Source organism: Brachyhypopomus gauderio, chromosome 2 (assembly GCF_052324685.1).
Source record: "Brachyhypopomus gauderio isolate BG-103 chromosome 2, BGAUD_0.2, whole genome shotgun sequence".
Classification (NCBI taxonomy): domain Eukaryota; kingdom Metazoa; phylum Chordata; class Actinopteri; order Gymnotiformes; family Hypopomidae; genus Brachyhypopomus; species Brachyhypopomus gauderio.
Genome location: NC_135212.1, coordinates 12,726,350 through 12,746,449, shown reverse-complemented (window position 1 = coordinate 12,746,449; position 20,100 = coordinate 12,726,350). Strand labels below are relative to the sequence as shown.

Below are 20,100 nucleotides of genomic sequence, written 5' to 3'. Positions count from 1 at the left end.
ACGTTCATTGGAATACTGACATCGTACGGGAACTATGACGTTATGTCCTACGCAATAACATACGCAACAATTGACCTTACGTGTTACATTGCATCATAATATTTTAGCTTAGCATTTGAAATAGCTTGTGCAGACTTCATAATGTCGTCTGGCGCACCGGGGCGCATTTCCATAGTTGGTTACCAGTCGGTTTGTTGTGAAGTAGCGCAGTTACAACTCGGGGAAAGGCGTCATGTCTTCTTCTTCTGGGCGTTGTGTACGTGATTCACAGATTAGTCTTGTGTGCAGTCTGGAGGGAACAGGTCTCGTCAGGCGAGACGCCGCCCAGCTGTCTTCTGCTGTGGCCCAGTGTGGACACCACCTTTCTCTGGTTCTTCCTCAGGCTGCCATTGTTTCGGTACCTGAGCCCGTTTCTGGATCCTGTTCCACCTCGCTGTGTTTACTCACTCTCTCGTTTCCTGCTTGCAAATCTCCAGATTGGCTGCAGGTCGACAGATCTTTGCGAGCGTGGTGTCAGACATCTACCTCTTCTGCTGTTTTCTCACCCTCTCTATCGGTTGATCTACCACTCGTTCTTTCATCTTCACTCATATTCCTCCGCTCTCTCTATCACTCACAAACTCAGCCGAGCCTTACCGTCGAGGACCAAAACCGCTAGTAGCGACTCATCCGGACAGTAAACACACTGTACCCGGCCCTGTTCACTGCCTCTGGGCCTGGCATGATCATCTTTTATGTTGACCCGAACAGAGAAGCACAAGGCCCGACTCAAGTTTCCAAGAGTAGAGATTGTGTGTCGTTTGTGCGAGCGCAAGGCAGGAAGCAGCCGGAAAACAGGCGGCCTGGATGTGTGGCTCCTTTTCTTAAACATCTCAGTTCCTCTTGGGGCTTCATGACAATATGGCATTGTTACTGCAAAACCAGATTCCTTAAGTGCTTTTCTGAGATTACAGCGTGTACTATTAGTATGAAAACACAGTAAAGGTATCATAAAGCGCATACAAACAACCATTGTATCATACTATCATGTGCTATGAAATACCATGATATTAATTTCATAAAATGTTCGTTGTTGAACTTTGAACACTGTATTGAGTTGAGAGACTGCGTTTCATTTGTGTTAGATATATATATATATATATATATATATATATATATATATATATATATATATATATATATATATATATATATGTATATGTATGTATGTATGTATCCAACACAATCCAGCACTAAGGGTACATCCTAAGGTGTTGTGGTTGTGCATTATATATGTTGCCTGTGCTGAAGAACTTGGGAACATTCCCACAGTACATGGGAGGATCCTGATTGGTCTGCAGGAGGGGGAAGCTCCGCCTTTGTGCTCTTTACAGAGATAGAGAGAGAGAGAGAGAGAGAGAGAGAGAGAGGCAGTACAGCTGTCTGAGCTGTGACAGGGATGGAGGGGGTGAGAGAGAGAGAGAGGGAGAGGCAGTACAGCTGTCTGAGCTGTGACAGGGAGGAGGCAGGAAGAAGCCTCCTGTAACAACTCCTCACAGAGCTTACATTGCACCAATAAAATGCCAGAGTGTCTAGATCACACCAATAACACTCCAGTGTCTAGATCACACCAATAACACTCCAGTGTGTACATCAGACCAATAACACTCCACAGTCTGCATCACACCAGTAATGTAGACAGTCTCCATCGCATCAATAACATTTTATCATTAACCTTAAAATTGTTCACATAATCGAGTTTCTTATTTTCCCCCAATCCAGAATTTCTTCCTGAAAATGTAGTTCCGTGTCACAGCGCTACAGAGCTGGTGCTGGTCTGCATTGGTCTGAATGGTACTAAGAACACTGGTGGATGGTGGTAGTGCATTAGGAGACAACAGCTGCTTCAGTTCCTCATGGCCTGGTGAGCAGAGGGGAGCTCAGCTCACGCAGGCCGGGACGTTGGTCTGGATCCTCGCACCGTTCAGCTGAAAGCTTCAACTGGAATGCTTTGCATTTCACCTGGGCCATCGCCACAGCATGGCAAAGAATTGTGGGTAAAGGGCGAGAGTTTCAGCAGACAGTGCTATAGAGACATGGGATCCGTGGGATAAGATGGAATTGATCGTGTGTGTGTGTGTGTTGAGGTGGGTACGCAAGTATCTGTGTGTGTGTGTGTGTTTGAGTGCGTGCATGTGTGTGTGTGTGTGAAGTTCATATTCTCTTCAGTGTTTGTGTGCATATGTCTATGAGACACACTCTGTGTGAGTGTTCTGTATGTGTGAGAGTGTTTATCTGCATGTGTGTTCATTCTCTATTCTGTGAGTGTGAGAGACGTGTGTCCTCAGCTCTGGTTCTATGACTACTGCAGACTGCGTGGCTCCTGTCAGATGTGGGCAGGTTTTGAAGGAGGCCCTGATAAACAGAGTTAGTTTTTTCTGCTTTCTGTAGCAGATCCATCTGCTCTAAGAACCTACATTTATGTTTAATATACACCTTTACGTATTTTTTTCTCTATTTGAATTGGTTGGAGTGTCATAAATGAGTTCTAAAATATGAGATGATGATGATGATGATGATGATGTAGGGGACACGGGTTGGTGACCACAGGTGGTCTGTTCACACAGGGGGCAGGACACTGGTCAGAGTCCAAATGTGATTGACTAGGGATTAAAACAGTGGCTGGAGACCGCAGTGTCCTTGTGGTGTCATGTTACAGTGGGGCTTCCCCTGGCACTGCTCCACCCTCATAGTGCTCCACCCTCGTAGTGCTCCACCCTCGTAGTGCTCCACCCTGGCACTGCTTCACCCTTATAGTGCTCCACCCTAGCACTGCTCCACCCTCATAGTGCTCCACCCTCGTAGTGCTCCACCCTCATAGTGCTTCACCCTCGTAGTGCTCCACCCTAGCAGTGCTCCACCCTCGTAGTGCTCCACCCTAGCAGTGCTCCACCCTCGTAGTGCTCCACCCTCGTAGTGCTCCACCCTAGCAGTGCTGATGGTCATTTGTTCATGACACTGAGAGCTCTGAGTGAGCTGTTGTGAGCATGCTATGAATATACACATGGTTGAGCCACACAGCTTTTGTCTGCTAACACACACACACACACACACACACACACACACACACTCACACACTGCAGGATGTTTACGTTGCAAATATCTTTGTTTGCTTTGCAAGGACACTGCCAGACCTTGCTTACACACACACACACACACACACACACACACACACACACACACACACACACACACACACACACACACACACTCACACACACACACCTGTCTCTTAGCCCAACGTAGCAGTCTTATTGGTCTAAGGAGGAGGGGCCAGCGAGTGACTAAGAAGCATGTCATCCTATGACCTCTGCGTGTAGTCACCCTGTCACGTGTTGCTCTGAAGACAGTCCAGTCCATTCCGAGGTCACTGGACCGTTGTGCCGTTTGGGCCAGGGTGAACCCATAACGTTTGGAATTTGGGATTTTGTGCAGTTTTTGGTGAGTTTTTGGTCATATCACAGGTGTGTGTGTGTATGTGTGTGTGTGTGAAGGACATCAGGGGAAAGAAACATCTAGACAGCATGGCTAGGAGACAGAGAGAGTGTGTGTGTCTATGACTCAGTGATCTAAGTGAGTCTTGATGGCATTTCCTCTACTTACACACACACACACACACACACACACTGGGAACAACAGTTAATATTCAAGCAGGATTCACTTCCTTCCCAAATAGCCTTGAATATAAAGGGCTCTTGACTATAAAGACCCATGATAGTCAAATTTGCTTTGACTGTTAGCATGGTGAGGGATGAAAGAAGGATATCAGACAGTGACCACTGGAGGGCGCCCTCCTGTTAACGACAGCAGAACAGATAGACAGAAAGGTGAGAGAGAGAGAGAGAGAGAGAGAGAGAGAGGGGGGGGCAAGAGAGGGTGGGAGAGAGAGGGAGGGGAGGGAGGTGAGGAGAGAGGGAAAGAGGAAGAGGGACGGAGGGAGAGAGGGTGAGAGGCCAAAAGAAGGAGAGAGGGAAGGAGTAAGAAAGAGGGAGAGAGAGGGAGGGGAGAGAATGAAAGAGAAGAACAGAGGAAAGACTGTCTCCAGATGGGCTGAAGCACTTTGCTTGCTGTTAGACTCTGTGCGATAGCTTAGTGGTGCTGAGCTGTGTCGCCCTCCTCTTCCTCCTCTTCCTCTCCTGGCCGTTCGTGTCTTCGCTTTCCCTCGTCGTCCGGCACACGCACTGCTGTGGTGCTGGTGTGGCTCACGTGCCAGACTCACTCTCTCTGAATCTCGGGACCAGTGTGTGATCAGTAGAAGACGGTTCCTGCCGGGACAGCAGGAGCGGTTCAGGTCTGTGATGTTTCACTCTACAACAGTCTGGATTGTTTGTGGAGACATCCTCTATCAATGCTGATTTCACAACTTTCAGTCTATTTAAAACTTTTGTATTATAGCAGGTTGTAGGGCTGTGGTCTGAAACAGGTCTTTTCATTGTTATATGAGGTGTGTTCTTGTGTGTGCTCTTAAAAATGGGTGTTTGCTTATTTGTGTGTGTTTGTGTGTGTTTGAGACTATCTGCGTATATTTGCATGTATGTGTGTATTGAGGGGGCATTTGTGTGTGTGTGTGTGTGGATGCTGTTTTGGACTTCACAGGGTCATGCTCAGGTAATAACGTGAGTGTCGGCAGGCATACTGGGCCGCGGGTTTATGGCGGTTCTGGTGGTTCTGGAAGGCGAGATGAGCTTGGTGACCTGCAGCCACTGCAAGCCACATGTTTGTTATTTACACAGTGGCTGCATTCCACGCAGTTTTATAGGCTGTGATTAAGGGACTGGGCTGGCCATCAGTGAAGGAACAGTGGCTAACAGGGCTAACAATGGCTAACAGTAGCTAACAGCAGCACTAATTGGTGCCAGGTAAAGGCGATAGAAGTCATTTATCCAAAGATTCTTGTTCACATTATGAAACAGACATTATACTGACACCTAGTTGCTTGGATGTTTGAGAAGCACTGCATTAAATGAACTTCAAACATGGCTGCCTTCATGTGGAGGTTCGTCTCTATTGAGCGTAATTGGTTATTTGAGGACTACGAAGCAATTTTATTCATCTCATGTGAGCAACACTTTATCCAAAAAAACTTTATACTGCTGTTATACGTTTATACAATTATTTTTGTCTTGCTTTATTTTTGTTTAGTGTCCCTTTAAGGTTTATTGTACGACGTTAAAGTTGCACCCTTAAGACTAGGGACACACCAAACTGATACTGAAGAACTGTCACGCACGAGTGACTGAGTGACTTTCATTAGATCAGTGATGTTCCATTACATCAATGCCCATGTGTATTTACAGTCGAATGCTGAACTATTCAATGCTTCTGTAAAAAAACAGTTATATTGCCGCTTCATATAACGGACACACTCAGGTCTGTGTCACTCCTGCCTCTTGTGAGGACCTTGTTTCCATAACATTGCATACAGAAGTCATGCCATGACGGTCATGACAAATATTCCACCTGTTCAAAATTACAGTCTGTGTAGCAGAATGCCTAGCACACACCCTTGGTAGATCAAACCTCAGTGCCAGAAGTATTAGCTATTTTATTTTTTATTATTATTTATTATGTATTATTATTTACTATGTTTTGAGTCCGAAATGTCACCCCCATGCCCAACCGCCAACCCCAACACAAGATGCACAATCGGCCAGTTGGCGCTGATTAATATCAACTACAGCCAACGATGTGGAACACATCACACTATGATGGTTAGTGACCTGATGCCATTTAATAGCCAATAGTTGGGTCATTGTGTCCCTCCCCTAAGGCTGTTTAGTGTGCCTTTAAGGTAGCTTAGTATACCATTAAAGTACCTCTAAAGTAGTTGCATGGGATATGATGTGTGACTAAGTGGGAGGTTCATAGCTAACCACTATGAAAGGTCTCTTATTCAGTTGTTTCATTCTTTGTCTGAGGTTTCTCTGTAAGAGACTGGCGTGTAGGTGCCAGGGATGTGGGGGCGGGGTCAAAGGGCCAGGTCCCGCCTTCCAATGCTGTCTGTAATGAATGAAGTCATCAGTACTGCTCAGGCCCCACCCCCTCTGGCTCTGATCCGCCCACCGTGCATATGTTCAACAGCCAGGATGGTCTATGCCTCTGTTGACCGACACTGACCACTGACTGTCACTCTCACACAATCTGTGCTGCCAAAACTGCTCACCTAAGCTTTGATTATCACCACCAGCCCATAAATCAAGTCACTTTACAGTAAATAAAGTTAAATGTAGGTCAGTAAATCTTTAAAATAAAGTGTAAGTCATCAGTCATCATTCATCTTTAGAGCAATAGGTATAGTGATCATGTGGAATGTCAGGATTGTGGGTTATGTTTGAGACGTACTGAGACGTGCGGAGACATACTGAGACGTGCTGAGAAATACTCCCTGTTGAACCTTCATTATAAATTCATAAAATTCTAACATGCGTGTGACTGCTGTCTGCAAATGTTAATCGTCCAATGTTTCAGGGACAAAGAAAATGGATAAGCCTTCTGTGTGTGTGTGTGTGTGTGTGTGTGTGTGTGTGTGTGTGTGTGTGTGTGTGTGTGTGTGTGTTTGTGTTTTATGGGTGTGGGTATGTGTGGAGAATTGGTGACACAATGAAAAAGAAAGAATGCTAAATGACTGAGAAGGCTTCATGACTGACGCGTGCTTTGCTTCTATGGGGATTTCCGTCTAAAGATGCATCTAGAAGGTGCCTCACTTACCAGAACTGATGTTGTTAATCCGCCCATGAGCCGTAATCCAGAATGTCTGAGAACACATGAGCATTGTATGGGAAAACAGGATATTGAAACCTGTTCAAGTCTCTTAATATTCCATCATTTTCATTTACATAAGTGATGTACGTAATCCTTGCCCAGGTTTCTGCTGTTTGATCTTATTGTTCATCTTAATGTAAGTTAACTTGCACCCTCTTAAAGTAATCTTATATCTGATCTACCAGCTGTCTTCTTGCTTGATGTAAACCTCCTACTATATTCTCACATTTGAACTTTATGTTGTGAAGCTGTAATGTTCAGTGGTGTGGTGCTGTGGTGTGAAGCTGCATTTTGTGGCTGTAATGTGCTGTGGATTGTAGCTGTGTTGTGGGACTGTTGTGTCCCGTGGTGTAATGTGATGTGTGTGAGCTGTGTTGTGGGTCTATATTGTCCTGTGGTGTAATGTGATGTGTGTGAGCTGTGTTGTGGGTCTATATTGTCCTGTGGTGTAATGTGATGTATGTGAGCTGTGTTGTGGGGCTGTATTGTCCTGTGGTGTAATGTGATGCATGTTAGCTGTGGTGTTTGTATCAGCTCCTTCCTGAAAGTGCCGTGCAGATCTGGAGGGGGTGTGTGAACTGGAGTGAAGGTAGAAACCATCAGCACCAACAGATTCTTGAAAAAATGCAGTGGGTGAGACCAGAGTCTTAGCAGCTCCACCCTCTATGACCCAACTGTTTCCTGTGGGCTGTGGGGGCACTTCCTGTTTCTTCTGCATTGCTACTTGCAAACTCTGCAATTAGAAACTGGATTTGCCCAAAATGCATCATCATTTAGATGTTTCCTGAAGCTCTGTGTAATCCAGTCTGTTTGGTCCACAACCTGAAGAATTAGTTTTACTTGCCTGGTTCTCGATGAATTTGTTAATCTGCGCAGTTGAGTAATTCTCAGTTCTGTGGTAAGTTTGGCGGTTCCTCTGCCCGTCTCACAGTGCTGCGGTTGGCATCATGAGAAAGGGGTTCGTATTTTTGGGCTGTTCCTTGTGCGTGGGTGAGGGGAGAGGAGGGAGATAGCCATACAGCACTGGGGTAAATACCATTTTGAGATTTCTCTAGGACAGTGTGGGATGTATCATGTGACGTTGGCGTTCACATTTTCCTCCCATGTTCCTCCGCTCAAGCGTTCCTTCTCTCCCATGTTCCTCCACCCACACGTTCATCCACTCACATGTTTCTTCTCTCATGTTCCCCTACCCACACGTTCCTCCACCCACATGTTTCTTCTCCCATGTTCCTCCACCCACACGTTCCTCCACTCACATGTTTCTTCTCTCATGTTCCCCTACCCACACGTTCCTCCACTCACATGTTTCTTCTCCCATGTTCCTCCACCCACACGTTCCTCCACTCACATGTTTCTTCTCTCATGTTCCTCCACCCACACGTTCCTCCACTCACATGTTTCTTCTCTCATGTTCCCCTACCCACACGTTCCTCCACCCACACGTTCCTCCACCCACACTTTCCCCCCGCTCACATGTTCCTCCTCTCCCATGTTCCTCCACCCACACGTTCCTCCACCCACACGTTCCTCCACCCCCACGTTCCTCCACCCACACTTTCCCCCCGCTCACATGTTCCTCCTCTCCCATGTTCCTCCACCCACACGTTCCTCCACCCACACGTTCCTCCACCCACACTTTCCCCCCGCTCACATGTTCCTCCTCTCCCATGTTCCTCCACCCACACGTTCCTCCACCCACACGTTCCTCCACCCACACGTTCCTCCACCCACACTTTCCCCCCGCTCACATGTTCCTCCTCTCCCATGTTCCTCCACCCACACGTTCCTCCACCCACACGTTCCTCCACCCACACGTTCCTCCACCCACACTTTCCCCCCGCTCACATGTTCCTCCTCTCCCATGTTCCTCCACCCACACATTCCTCCACTCACATGTTCCTCTGCTCACTCTGTCCTCCTCCCACACATTCCCCCACCCTCGTGTTCCTCTATCCCCCATCGCATTTAATTGATTTTGGCGTTTTCAGGCAGTGCATTGTTATAATGTGTTGTGAATAATATTGTACAAGCATAAAGCAAACAGCTGTAAGATTGACTTATCTGGCCTTACCAATGAAACGTAAACCTTACAGGAGCGCAGGCTTCTCGATCAGGTTGGACTTCATTAACAGACACGGTCTTCAACATTCAGCTTGGTTCATGTTATTGGCTGGTGATTTGTATAGTGCTTTCCCCTTGTACAAAACAGCAAACTAGCCACTTCCTTCTTGAGCCCCAAATGGAGCTCCAGCTCTCCGTCAGGTTAATAATATGCTCCGCAGTCCATTATTAACGCAGTGGGAGTGATGCATGCCTTTGCTGGTTTTAGCTTTCATTAGGGCCAACCAGGCCCTGACGTCCATACGAGCTGAACTGTGCAGGGTGACACTGCTGCAGCTAGACTGGTGTCGTATGGGGGCTTGCCGGAAGCAGACCATCGCTATGGCACATGATCCCTTCTGTGCAGAGATGAGTGGAGAGTCGTGAGGGACAGTTCTGATGTGGTTCCTGTGTTCGCTGTGACATGGCTACGCCTAGTGAGGGGCATGTTTGTTAACCATCTGGCTAAATGGGCTACTGGGGTTTTGGGCACCTGGAGCACCACTGTGATGTATTGATCCTTCTAACTAGCAGACTGTTCACCTTGAGCTGCAGTCTTTGTCTAAGCCGAGAGTTCTCGTTTACGTTTACCTTCTGTTGGATCTGGGTATGAGTCCCAGGTACGAATGACTGGTACGAATCCTGGGTATGAGTCCCGGAAACGTATCACGCGTACGAATCCTGGGTACGAGTCCCGGGAACGAATCACGGGTACGAGTCCCGGGTACGAGTCCCGGGTACGAATCATGGGTATGAGTCCCAGATATGAGTCCAGGGTACGAATCATGGGTATGAGTCCCAGATATGAGTCCAGGGTATGAATCACGGGTACGAGTGCCGGGTAGGACGGCTGCCTTCAGCCTTCACCGCAAGCTCAAGCAAGCATGGTAGTCCTGGTGCTTGTGTAGTCGTAATATGACCCACATTCTGTTCTGATGAACTGGCATGAATGGAATATCCTTCTGTGGGAGTTGTCTTACCATTTCAAGCGCTTACACACCAACGACCTTGGGTGGTTCTAAACTTTTTAACCAATGGGTAATTGAGTACCTAACAAATAATATGCTCTTGAAAAATTGTTTGAACATTCTGTAAAAGAAAGCAGCCATTTTTCTTTACACATGTCAATATTTGCTAAGTTGGACTTCAGGAGTCATCTGTCTTTGGTAATGGTGTTGGTTCCATTAGGCCTGATGGACATGTGTGACCATGTTGCTAATGATGGTGTTTCTCGCTCTCTCTTGTTCCCCCAGTGCCAGACGACTTGACGCCTGAGGAGCAGCAGGAGTTGGAGAACATCCGGCGGCGCAAGCAAGAGCTGCTGGAGGACATTCAGGTACCAGTCCTCTCCATGTCCACTAGGGATGTCCAGATCCAGCTTTTTGAACTTCCTATCCGATACAGATATTTATTTGCACTTCCGATCCGATACCGATACCGGCCGATACAGATATCGGCCTATCCGAGCATGTATTAAAGTTTAAAGATATTTAGCTAACTTACTTTGTTGTCAAACTCATCTTGAAAAGCGTTTTACTCTGGACAAAAAGTAGCCAGCTGAAATAGGTGTTTTTGAATAATACACAATGGTTGGTAAGGAGAAACTGGTTTTCATTAGAAACTCTTCATGTTGTTGATGGTGGTATTTCGCTAAATCCTTCATTAGATTGTTTGTATTAAAAGTTCGTACAGCTTTACCACAATGCTTGACTTTACTGTGGCATATGTTGCACTCTACCTCTTTGTCTTTGTCGTCCTTTAAGGTAAAATAATCGCACACAACTGATATTTTTACCGATAACTTCAAATTTACATGGCCGTCTTAATGGTTAGGAGATGCCACTGAGCTAAATTGGGGAGATGCTATTCTCGTGTGCTGGAAAATGCGGACCTGATTTTACTCTCACTGGCAAAAACACAGCAAAAACTGGAATGGATTATCTAAATGAGAGTCTGGATCGGCATTTTCTCATGCCTACCAATCCGATACCGATACGCATTTTTTGCAAATATCGGCTGGCCGATCCAATCCAAATATCAAATCGGGACAAGCCTAGTGTCCACTGTAGAGCTGCTGGAGGACATTCAGGTACCAGTCCTCACTGTAGAGCTGCTCATGCTCTATGAGCTCTATGAGCCCTAAGATGCTCACGCTTACGCTATCGGCTCCTCCCCCTCTAGAGATGCCCACGCTGCATCAGTTCCACCCACCACAGATCTGCCCTCACTCCATCATCTCCACCCACCCCAAGCTTCCCATGGGCTGTTGGCTCCACCCACACTAGAACGTCTAAAATAGTCCTGTTGGTCAGGCCCATGGCCACAGACACATTGGTTAGTTACCAGAGCCATTAGGTTGGAAAGTTGCGTCATAGTTTCGGTGTTTATTGTGTACAGAAAATCTTTAATCAGTCTGCTGGGTGTGCAGACAACTCACTTTTAGACACGGTGGGAGGCTGTGAGTGATGGAGGATACTTGTTCACCTCTCCCTATCATTGCTCAATTTCTACAAAACAAGAGAACTTCCTAGTATATTCAAGCCCAAACCTTGTTCCCAGCTGCTTGATAAAATCTGTTAAAACCACGCATTGATTTGGTCGCAAAGGTTATAATATGCCTGAAGAGTTACCTGTGGGTCGATGAATACAAGAGGCTCAGGTGTGTTTACTGTAACACTCGGGTCTGTAACTGCTCATGTGTGCTTACTCCAGCTCTATAATGCGCACACATGCTTACTGTAATGATATGTAGTGCATGGACCTTCAGGAGCTCTCCTCATATGAACCAACACACATTGATCAAATGAATTAGCTATGCAGCCCAATCAATTCAAGTCAACTGGCTACGGTAAATCTCTTAAAAGATAAGTTGTCTTAACACGCCTTGGCTATTTTATATAGGCGGGACTCTTCAGATAAGATTCTGCAGCTGTGACCATTCGCTAGCTCAGAGCTGTCCCTCCCCCACCAAGTCACAGCCTCATTGCTTCCTCTCTCTCTCACAAGCCCCGCCTCCTCCCCCCTCCCCCCTTTGCATTCAAGGTCTTCAATTACCAGCACAGCTCTTGTTTACAGGGACAAACATCCGAGGAATTTGTTGTGATTGGTGGAACCTTGGGTTGAAGAAGCAGAAAAGAACAGCTGGGTTTTTTGTTTTGCTTCTTTTGCTGATCTGGAAACAAATCTTAATAGAATACAGAAAAGTTGAAAATAGAAAAAATATTTACTCTTATTTAAACTATTTAGAGTTTTCGTTCACAATCATTCTACTTCAAGCATAAATAGAATTTAACAGTTAAAGGGGGATCTTTATGCTGCATCATATGACTCAGATTATAAGAGAACCACTGATTTCTGAAAGGACACACACACACACACACAAATCCAATTTCCCTGTCCCTAATCTTTGATCTGGGGCCTTGTGCCAGTTGTCCTCCTGGTAATGTAAATGAAGTCTGAAGGAGGGGGTCTGGTGGAGCGGCCGGAGATCCAGACGTCTGAGATTAGATTTGAGGACTTTGGTGTGAAGCTGGAAAGCTCAGGGAGGACCAGGGAGGATCGCAGCTTACAACTGGAGGAGTGTATAGGAGCTGGAGCCAAACCAGCAGAGTGTCTTCCTGAATAATAACGACATCATAATACCTTTCTCAGTAACCCCGCCCCCCAGCCTCTTCCCTGCTGACTTAATAGCTTATTGATCAAGGAATCATTTCTCAAACCTACTCCTAGTAGCTCTGTGATAGAATGACTATTCTTTTTCATATAATCACAATCACCCCTTACCTAAGTCATCCTGATGGCTACACTGTGACACATTTATGTGGTCCGGTATGATATGATGGCTACACCATGATGGGTCTATGTGGTAGCAGGCCCTTGTGGACTACCTCTAGGGAAAATGGAGTGTGCAGTTGGAGTGTGCTAGCCTCTTCACCTTCTGCACAACACCCTTATGTTTCAAACACATGACAATCGGCTGCCCACTTTGTGTGTGTGTGTCATTCACAAGTCATTTGAACATCGCCATGGCCTCAAGCAATGTGCCACCATCTCACCGTGCAGTCTTTGAGTCTGTGCTGTCATGAGTAAACCACTCTAGCATTTTTGGACCATTATTCTATCTACGAAAAAACACAAAAACCACAGAATAGATAAATGGTGAACATGTGTCAGTGCAGCAATGTAAATGATGAGGGGAAAAAAAGACCTTGGTACGGGTCACCAAGATCAGATTAAACGCAGACATTTATTTAGCAGTAGGGGTCAGCCCAGAGTCGGGGGAGCCCAGGGTCAGGGGTCAGCCCAGGGTCAGCCCCTTGTCGAACGGGGTTGGACAGGAGATCTACATCACTCGTCCTTTAGTGTTGCCAGGGTGACAGGACGCTGAGATGAGAGCATTAAACATACAAGTCAAAACAACAACTGACAAGGATGCAAACCAACATGCACACTTAAATAACTACACATAAACACGACACATGTGCAACACAACATTAACAAAACAACAGATGACAAAACTCATAGATGCAAACTAATAAAGGTTAGTATACACACACAAGCTCGTAAACACACATAGACGCATTCAGACGTAAACCAGCAGACACACACACAGGAGTCAGGTACTCTATCGTGACAGGTAGAGGTCCCAAGATGTCTGCAGCATTTTCCCTAATAACATTTCCAGAGTGCAGATTTAATAAGATTTTCAGTGGTGGAATATGCATTTACCCGTGTTGGTGCGACCAGTGTGAGCAGATGATTGAGATTCCGGTGAAGTTTCTTTGGTCTCCAGCCATGTTCTCCTGACCGATCCTCTTCCCTCTCTTCCCCACAGCGTCTGAAGGATGAGATAGCCGAGGTGACCAGTGAGATTGAAAACCTGGGTTCCACGGAGGAGAGGTGAGGAATCGTCCCTGCCCGCACACACCCCAACACACACTGCAAAACCACAACTTCCTTATCATATACCACCACTTCCCCAACACATACACACTACCAGTACACCTAATTCTCAGCTCTTTCAGTCCAACATGTTAACTCTGACCACCTCATTAATCTTTAAAGGTAAACTCATAAGTGTCTCCAGTTCTGCTCAGAGCAGACTCGGACTCTCACGTACATTTAGGATCCGTGGTGCCCTGAATCTTTCATCGGGCTGCTCCCTTTCTGATGGGAATTCACTGAATAATTCATGCTGTTTTTTTGTTAAATTGGCCAATGGCGCCCCCCCCCCCCCCCCCCCCCCCCAGGGAACCTCTGCTCTGAGTGAGAGTGCAACTTCTCCAACAACCCATGTTTCCCTGCAGCTCTGCAGATCTTTGAAGATCTCTTCATGAAGAGCTGGTTCACTCTGTTGTGGCGGGCAGTTTTCCATCCATCAGTGGCCTTTTTAAGAAATCTCTATGTGGTGTTAAGAGCTGAGGCATGTCCGTGTCTGTCTCGGACCTGGCCCTTTAATGGATAGCGTACTCTACAAGTGCTTTTCTGATGTTTTCGCTCTACATTTGCTGAACACCTTCTGTTTTGACAGGAAAACCATGCAGAGAAATAAGCAGGTAGCCATGGGCCGCAAGAAGTTCAACATGGACCCCAAGAAGGTGGGTGATTATGTGCAGAGCTTCTGTATTGACTATGGAGATTATGGACTGTGGAGAACCCTGTGTAGCTGTAGACTGCACTGTGCCGGTTATTGATCGTGGTGATTATTGATTATGGGGCACTGTGTGTGTCTGTTTGCAGGGTATTCAGTTCCTGATTGAAAATGACCTGCTGAAGAACACCAGTGATGACATTGCTCAGTTCCTCTACAAGGGCGAAGGCTTGAACAAGACAGCCATAGGGGATTACCTGGGAGAGAGGTGTGTGTGTGTGTGTGTGTGTGTGTGTGTGTGTGTGTGTGTGTGTGTGTGTGTGTGTGTGTGTGTGTGTGTGTGTGTGTGTGTGTGTGTTTATAGGGGATTACCTCGGAGAGAGGTGTGTGTGAGTGTTTGTTTATAGGGGATTACCTCGCAGAGAAAAGTGTGTGTGTATGAGTGTGATTGTGTGTTCATGCATAGTCACAATTGTAGTTAATGTCTAGTTCTCTTTCTGTTCCTCTTTATCTCTCTCCATCTTGCTCTCTCTCTCTCTCTCTCTCTCTCTCTCTCTCTCTCTCTCTCTCTTTCTCTCTGTTCTGCTCATTCTCATGCTTGTTTGAAACCGCAGCACCTGGGTGTGTCAAAGCAGATAGGTTATTAATTTTATATATAATCTGTCAGTGAGGGGCGTGGCAGGTTGAGTGAGGGGCGTGGCAGGTTGAGTGAGGGGCGTGGCAGGTTGAGTGAGGGGTGTGAAAGCAGACATGCACCTGTGATACCAGCAAAAAAGACAGAGGGGGAGGGGTCAGCGAGAGCCAGAACCTTAATGAACCATGCGATACTGTGGCATCCCACAATGCCCTGGGGGGTATCACAGCTTCAGTGAAGCAGAGGTCAAATATGATGTCATGTTTTTTGTTAACGGTTCTGTGGGTGTGGGTGGTTTTGCTCGCTTTGTTTCCAGCAGTGTTCCTGCTAAATGGCGGCTATTGTTGTCCCTGCAAGAAAGACCCCAGCTCAGAACATCACAAGCTTTCATTCGTTCAGATGCCAGGACTCCAGAGTGGCCCCGCCCCTTGGACCTTGTTTAGGCTAATTTACCGTATGTGTGTTCAGTTAACAGGGTATCCAACTGATATCCACTACTGGATGTGAAAATACAGCACATAATCTGATCAGGGAAAAACCCGAAGAATATCGCTAGTCATAGATGTGAGCACCATGAACACAGTTGGTGTGGGTGGAGATGCCAGACTGACGGTGTAGCAGAGGAGAGTGGAGGCAGGTGGCCAACAGCCTGGTTGTAGGCTGACTAACGGTCTTCCCAGTGGAACCAGATTGTGACACTGGATTTCTGTGTTTTCCCCGGGTCAACAGGGACGACTTCAACATCAAGGTGTTGCACGCATTCGTAGAGCTGCATGAGTTCACAGATCTGAACCTGGTTCAGGCACTCAGGTGAGGAACCAGGTCACCCATAGCACCTTGTTTCGTCGAGTCTTTCTGACAACACACACATATGCACACAGACACACACATATGCACACAGACACACACATATGCACACAGACACACACAGACACACACATATGCACACAGACACACACATATGCACACAGACACACACAGACACACACAGAGGCACACAGACACACACATATGCACACAGACACACACAGACTGGTCTGAGTGATGTTGTGATGTGTGTAGGCAGTTCCTGTGGAGCTTCAGGCTTCCGGGAGAAGCGCAGAAGATCGATCGGATGATGGAGGCTTTTGCCCAGCGTTACTGTCAGTGCAACCCAGGAGTCTTCCAGTCCACAGGTGGGTGAGACAGGCAGGCGTGAGACGGGAGGAGTGAGACCTGAGAAGTGTGTGTGTGTGTCATAAATGGGTGAGACAGATGTGTGGGATGGGCATATGTGAGACAGGCAGGTGTGAGACATGTGGGTGAGAAGAGAGGGTGATACAGGTGGGTGAGACAGGCAGATGTGTGCCCCAAGCCCTCCACACATTTGCTATTATACCTGTTAATCAAACCTAAGCCTTTTGAGTTACTTATTGTACAGAAAATATGCAGTATGTGTTCTGCAAGTTTTAGTGCAGTTACACATTTTGTGCGTGTGAGAGATCTGTGTGCTAATGGCTGACAGGCAGCAGAGACAGATTGATGTACATTATTTATGTGCTTTTAACTGAAACACACATGCCAAGTAGAGCCCTGCTGTGTCAGCTCACTCATTTATACATACACACACACACACACACACACACACACACACACACACACACACACATATCTATACTCTCACATACATACAGTCACACTACAAACACACACAGCTATACCCACTCTCACACACACTCTCTCACACACACACACACTCTCTCTCTCTCTCTCTCTCTCTCTCATTCACTCTCAAAGATGATAAAAATATGTTGATCCAGAAGCCCTCAGTCTTACATAACTTGCTCTTTTTAAACACGTTTCTTTCTCATTTCTCTCGGTACATATTGAAGTGATTTGCATCTCAGTCTGAACAGCTCTTTAAACAGTTTAATGGAAAGTGATAGAGCTGACAGTGACAGAGAAGAAAGTCTCCAGACCTTTTCAAGTTTTCCAATCTGCAATGTGTTTCAGACTCGTCTTAAAATAGATGCACCCCGTTTGTTCTTGCCAGCTCACACATGGCAGTCCACAATGACCCGACTTGTCAACATTTTTCGAATTTAAGATCAGTCTCAAAGCATAAAGTCTTAAAGCCTAAGGCATTGCATTGTCTTCCATACAGCAGTCCAGTTACAACCCATTACAGGTCCATTAACTTCAGTGCTGTCTTTAAGCTGCCTTGACTGTTGCTCTCGTGTGATTGGCTGAGAGCCTGAGGATGTGACACGCCTCCCTCTCCACACAGACACGTGCTACATCCTGTCCTTTGCCATCATCATGCTGAACACCAGCCTCCACAACCCCAACGTGAGGGACAAACCTGCTGTGGAGCGCTTCATCTCCATGAACCGGGGCATCAACGATGGTGGAGACCTTCCAGAGGAGCTGCTACGGGTTGGTCTCCACCTGTCTGCCTTCGTCTCAACTAAATATGATCATCATTGATAGCTGCCTGGACTCATAGTGCTGGTGTCAGTGTTGGTATTGGTGGTGTCAGTCTTGTTGTCATAGTGTAGTGGGTAACGATGATTTATCAATAACAGTGTTAGACACGACTCCTAACACTACCTAACACTACCTCTGTAAAGTGAAACAGTCCCTCTGGTGACTTTCCCCACTCTTCTTCATCCCCTCGGGGGTCCCTCATCTTCCTCATCTCTTGTCCTGACAGAACCTGTATGAGAGCATCAAGAATGAGCCATTCAAGATCCCCGAGGATGACGGAAACGACCTCACACACACGTTCTTCAACCCCGACAGAGAGGGCTGGCTGCTCAAGCTGGGTGAGTCTGGAGCTTGTGGGCGGAGCCAGTCTGGAGTTTATGGGCGGAGCCATTCTGGCGCTTATGGGCGGTGCCAGTCTGGCAGCCCACGCGTTCTTCACATTCTCCAGCCAAGAGCTCTGACGTCATGTAGCAGGGAGCCTTGCCCACTGCTTCTCTCTCAGGTTGAACTCGTCTGACATCACGATGGAGGGAGTGGTCTTGGTTACGTTGTGTAGTAACTCATTATTAGACGTCATGCAGCGTGGATTCAACCTGTCAGGCAGCTACACACATGGTGTTATGAATAATTTACATATACATGTAGGAATAATTTTCATATAATTTGCATATCTGTATTATCTATTTCTAGCCATGAGCCAGATATATGGGAAGCAGTAATTCACAGGTTATTGATGTGTTCTGACATGGTTACAGGTGAATGACACCACAAGGTCACGTGTGAGAGATGAAGTATTGTATGACTCTTCCAATGGAAGCTTGTTTACCGATGTACATTAATACATGCTGTACTCACAGAGACATAACACATACAGTATAGTACCAGTCAAAGGTTTGGACCAAATTTTTTGAATAGTGAATTCATCAAAACTTTAATGTGTACAAAAATGCAAAGTAACTAAAACGTTAAAATAGTATGTTCTTCAAAGTAGGCACCCCTTTATCCTGCTCTAGGTGTTTAGATGTCCTTTTTGTTCGTTTCGTGAGAGTACTACTCAACTAAGGGCCTTAGCAGTAAAAAAATGCATGTTTGTGTCTCAACCTGTTACTGCCACAGGGGCACAATGGCGACTTTAGTTACCAACTTACCAGATGTGGTTATCTGGTCAATAGCAAGTCAGCTAGCCATCCAGCTAATTAACAACACAGGTGAGGTTACCAATCTGACCCGTCTCGGTCTGACTGGGATTTCCACAGATTAACCACACATTTAATTATGACAAATAGCCAACCGCAGGTGGCCTGGATTTGCATACTGGACCGTGATAGGTTCTTTTATGCTGTGACACAGTTTCCCTTGCCTGTCATGTGATCAGTACTAGGTCAGGTTTCCCAGTGAGAGTTACAACTTTCCCAGTTTAATTCACTGGAACTGCTGCAAGGGCCGTTTTCTCAGCTCAGAAGTGGAAGGAAATTCAGACTTAATCAGGAATATTCAAAAGTAGAATATAATAATGGAAAACGCATCCTTTAGGGGGCGCTCTAGCTTCGGACTGGTCTAAGACAAAAAAACTGTATTTTACACTTCAGTAAATCCTTTAAATCATAGTGTCAATATGGTACATTTTTATTCAGATATACTCACATTTTTGACTGGTACTGTATCTACTCTCATCTGTGTCTTTCTAACTCTCTCCAGAGACACACAACGCCCCCACCACACCTCACACACACGCACACACTGGTGATATGTGGGTCTGCAGCGCTGTGCTCTGCTGTGTGTGAACATCTTTTTATTGACATACAGTAGAACACAGATCACCAAGGCTGATTTAACCCGGTGTTCTGGACCACCTTGGAAAGAGTTCAAGCTTAAAGTAAATCACAGGTCAATGATTTTCTTGTCATTTTGTCAGGGTGTAAGCTGATTGAGTAGAGTAACTGATGTCTTCAATCGGTTGGGCTGTCAATCAGAGTCTTGCCGCTGTGATGAGGAGTGCAGAGGTGGGATGTAATTTGGCCATCTGTCCTCGCTCGTGTGCGGTCATCCGTAATAACACACGAGCGCCCTCTAGTGGTCAGAATGGTTTTACGTACACTGAAACGTTTTCCCTTTCGGCACGAATGTAAAAATTGAATCTCACCACCAGTAATTTTCGTTCAGGAAGGGAAAACAAATATGCAGCTCCTTTGATCAGCAGCACCCATATGATTTCTTACCATTTAATTTGATTCTTTTTGTTTTCTTCCTCGTTTGTTTGTTTGTTCCCATGATTTTGGCTGTTGTCTTTCCCTCAGGAGGTATGTACACCTGTTTCTATCCCAGACTAGCCCATCTCTCTGTCCTCAGGTGCTTCTGGTGGTCTGCCATGCCTCCTATACTCTTATCGGCTTTTCGGGGTCTCTGTTTTCAGCTTCATCTGTTTGGTCTAGTTGATATATATACATCTATGTTTGTTTGTTGTGATGTTTTCCATCTAGCGGGTGGTCTGTCTGTCCGACGCTGT

The 20,100-nt window shown here is 46.2% G+C and overlaps 1 protein-coding gene across 5 annotated transcripts in view; it reads left to right on the top strand.

Annotated features, from left to right (window-relative positions):
* Nucleotides 1–20,100, top strand: part of cyth1a (cytohesin 1a) — a 99,511-nt gene that overhangs the window by 74,857 nt on the left and 4,554 nt on the right. For 2 of the 5 annotated variants that reach the window (XM_076987284.1, XM_076987283.1), the window contains exons 2-9: nt 10,158–10,240; nt 13,739–13,803; nt 14,435–14,501; nt 14,644–14,762; nt 15,858–15,938; nt 16,191–16,303; nt 17,395–17,543; nt 17,821–17,933. In XM_076987284.1, coding sequence (XP_076843399.1) covers nt 10,158–10,240; nt 13,739–13,803; nt 14,435–14,501; nt 14,644–14,762; nt 15,858–15,938; nt 16,191–16,303; nt 17,395–17,543; nt 17,821–17,933 — 790 coding nt within the window. Of the gene's footprint in view, nt 1–4,142; nt 4,331–10,157; nt 10,241–13,738; nt 13,804–14,434; nt 14,502–14,643; nt 14,763–15,857; nt 15,939–16,190; nt 16,304–17,394; nt 17,544–17,820; nt 17,934–19,891; nt 19,895–20,100 lie in introns of those variants that run through there. The other 3 variants (XM_076987281.1, XM_076987288.1, XM_076987282.1) reach the window with 3 other exon arrangements.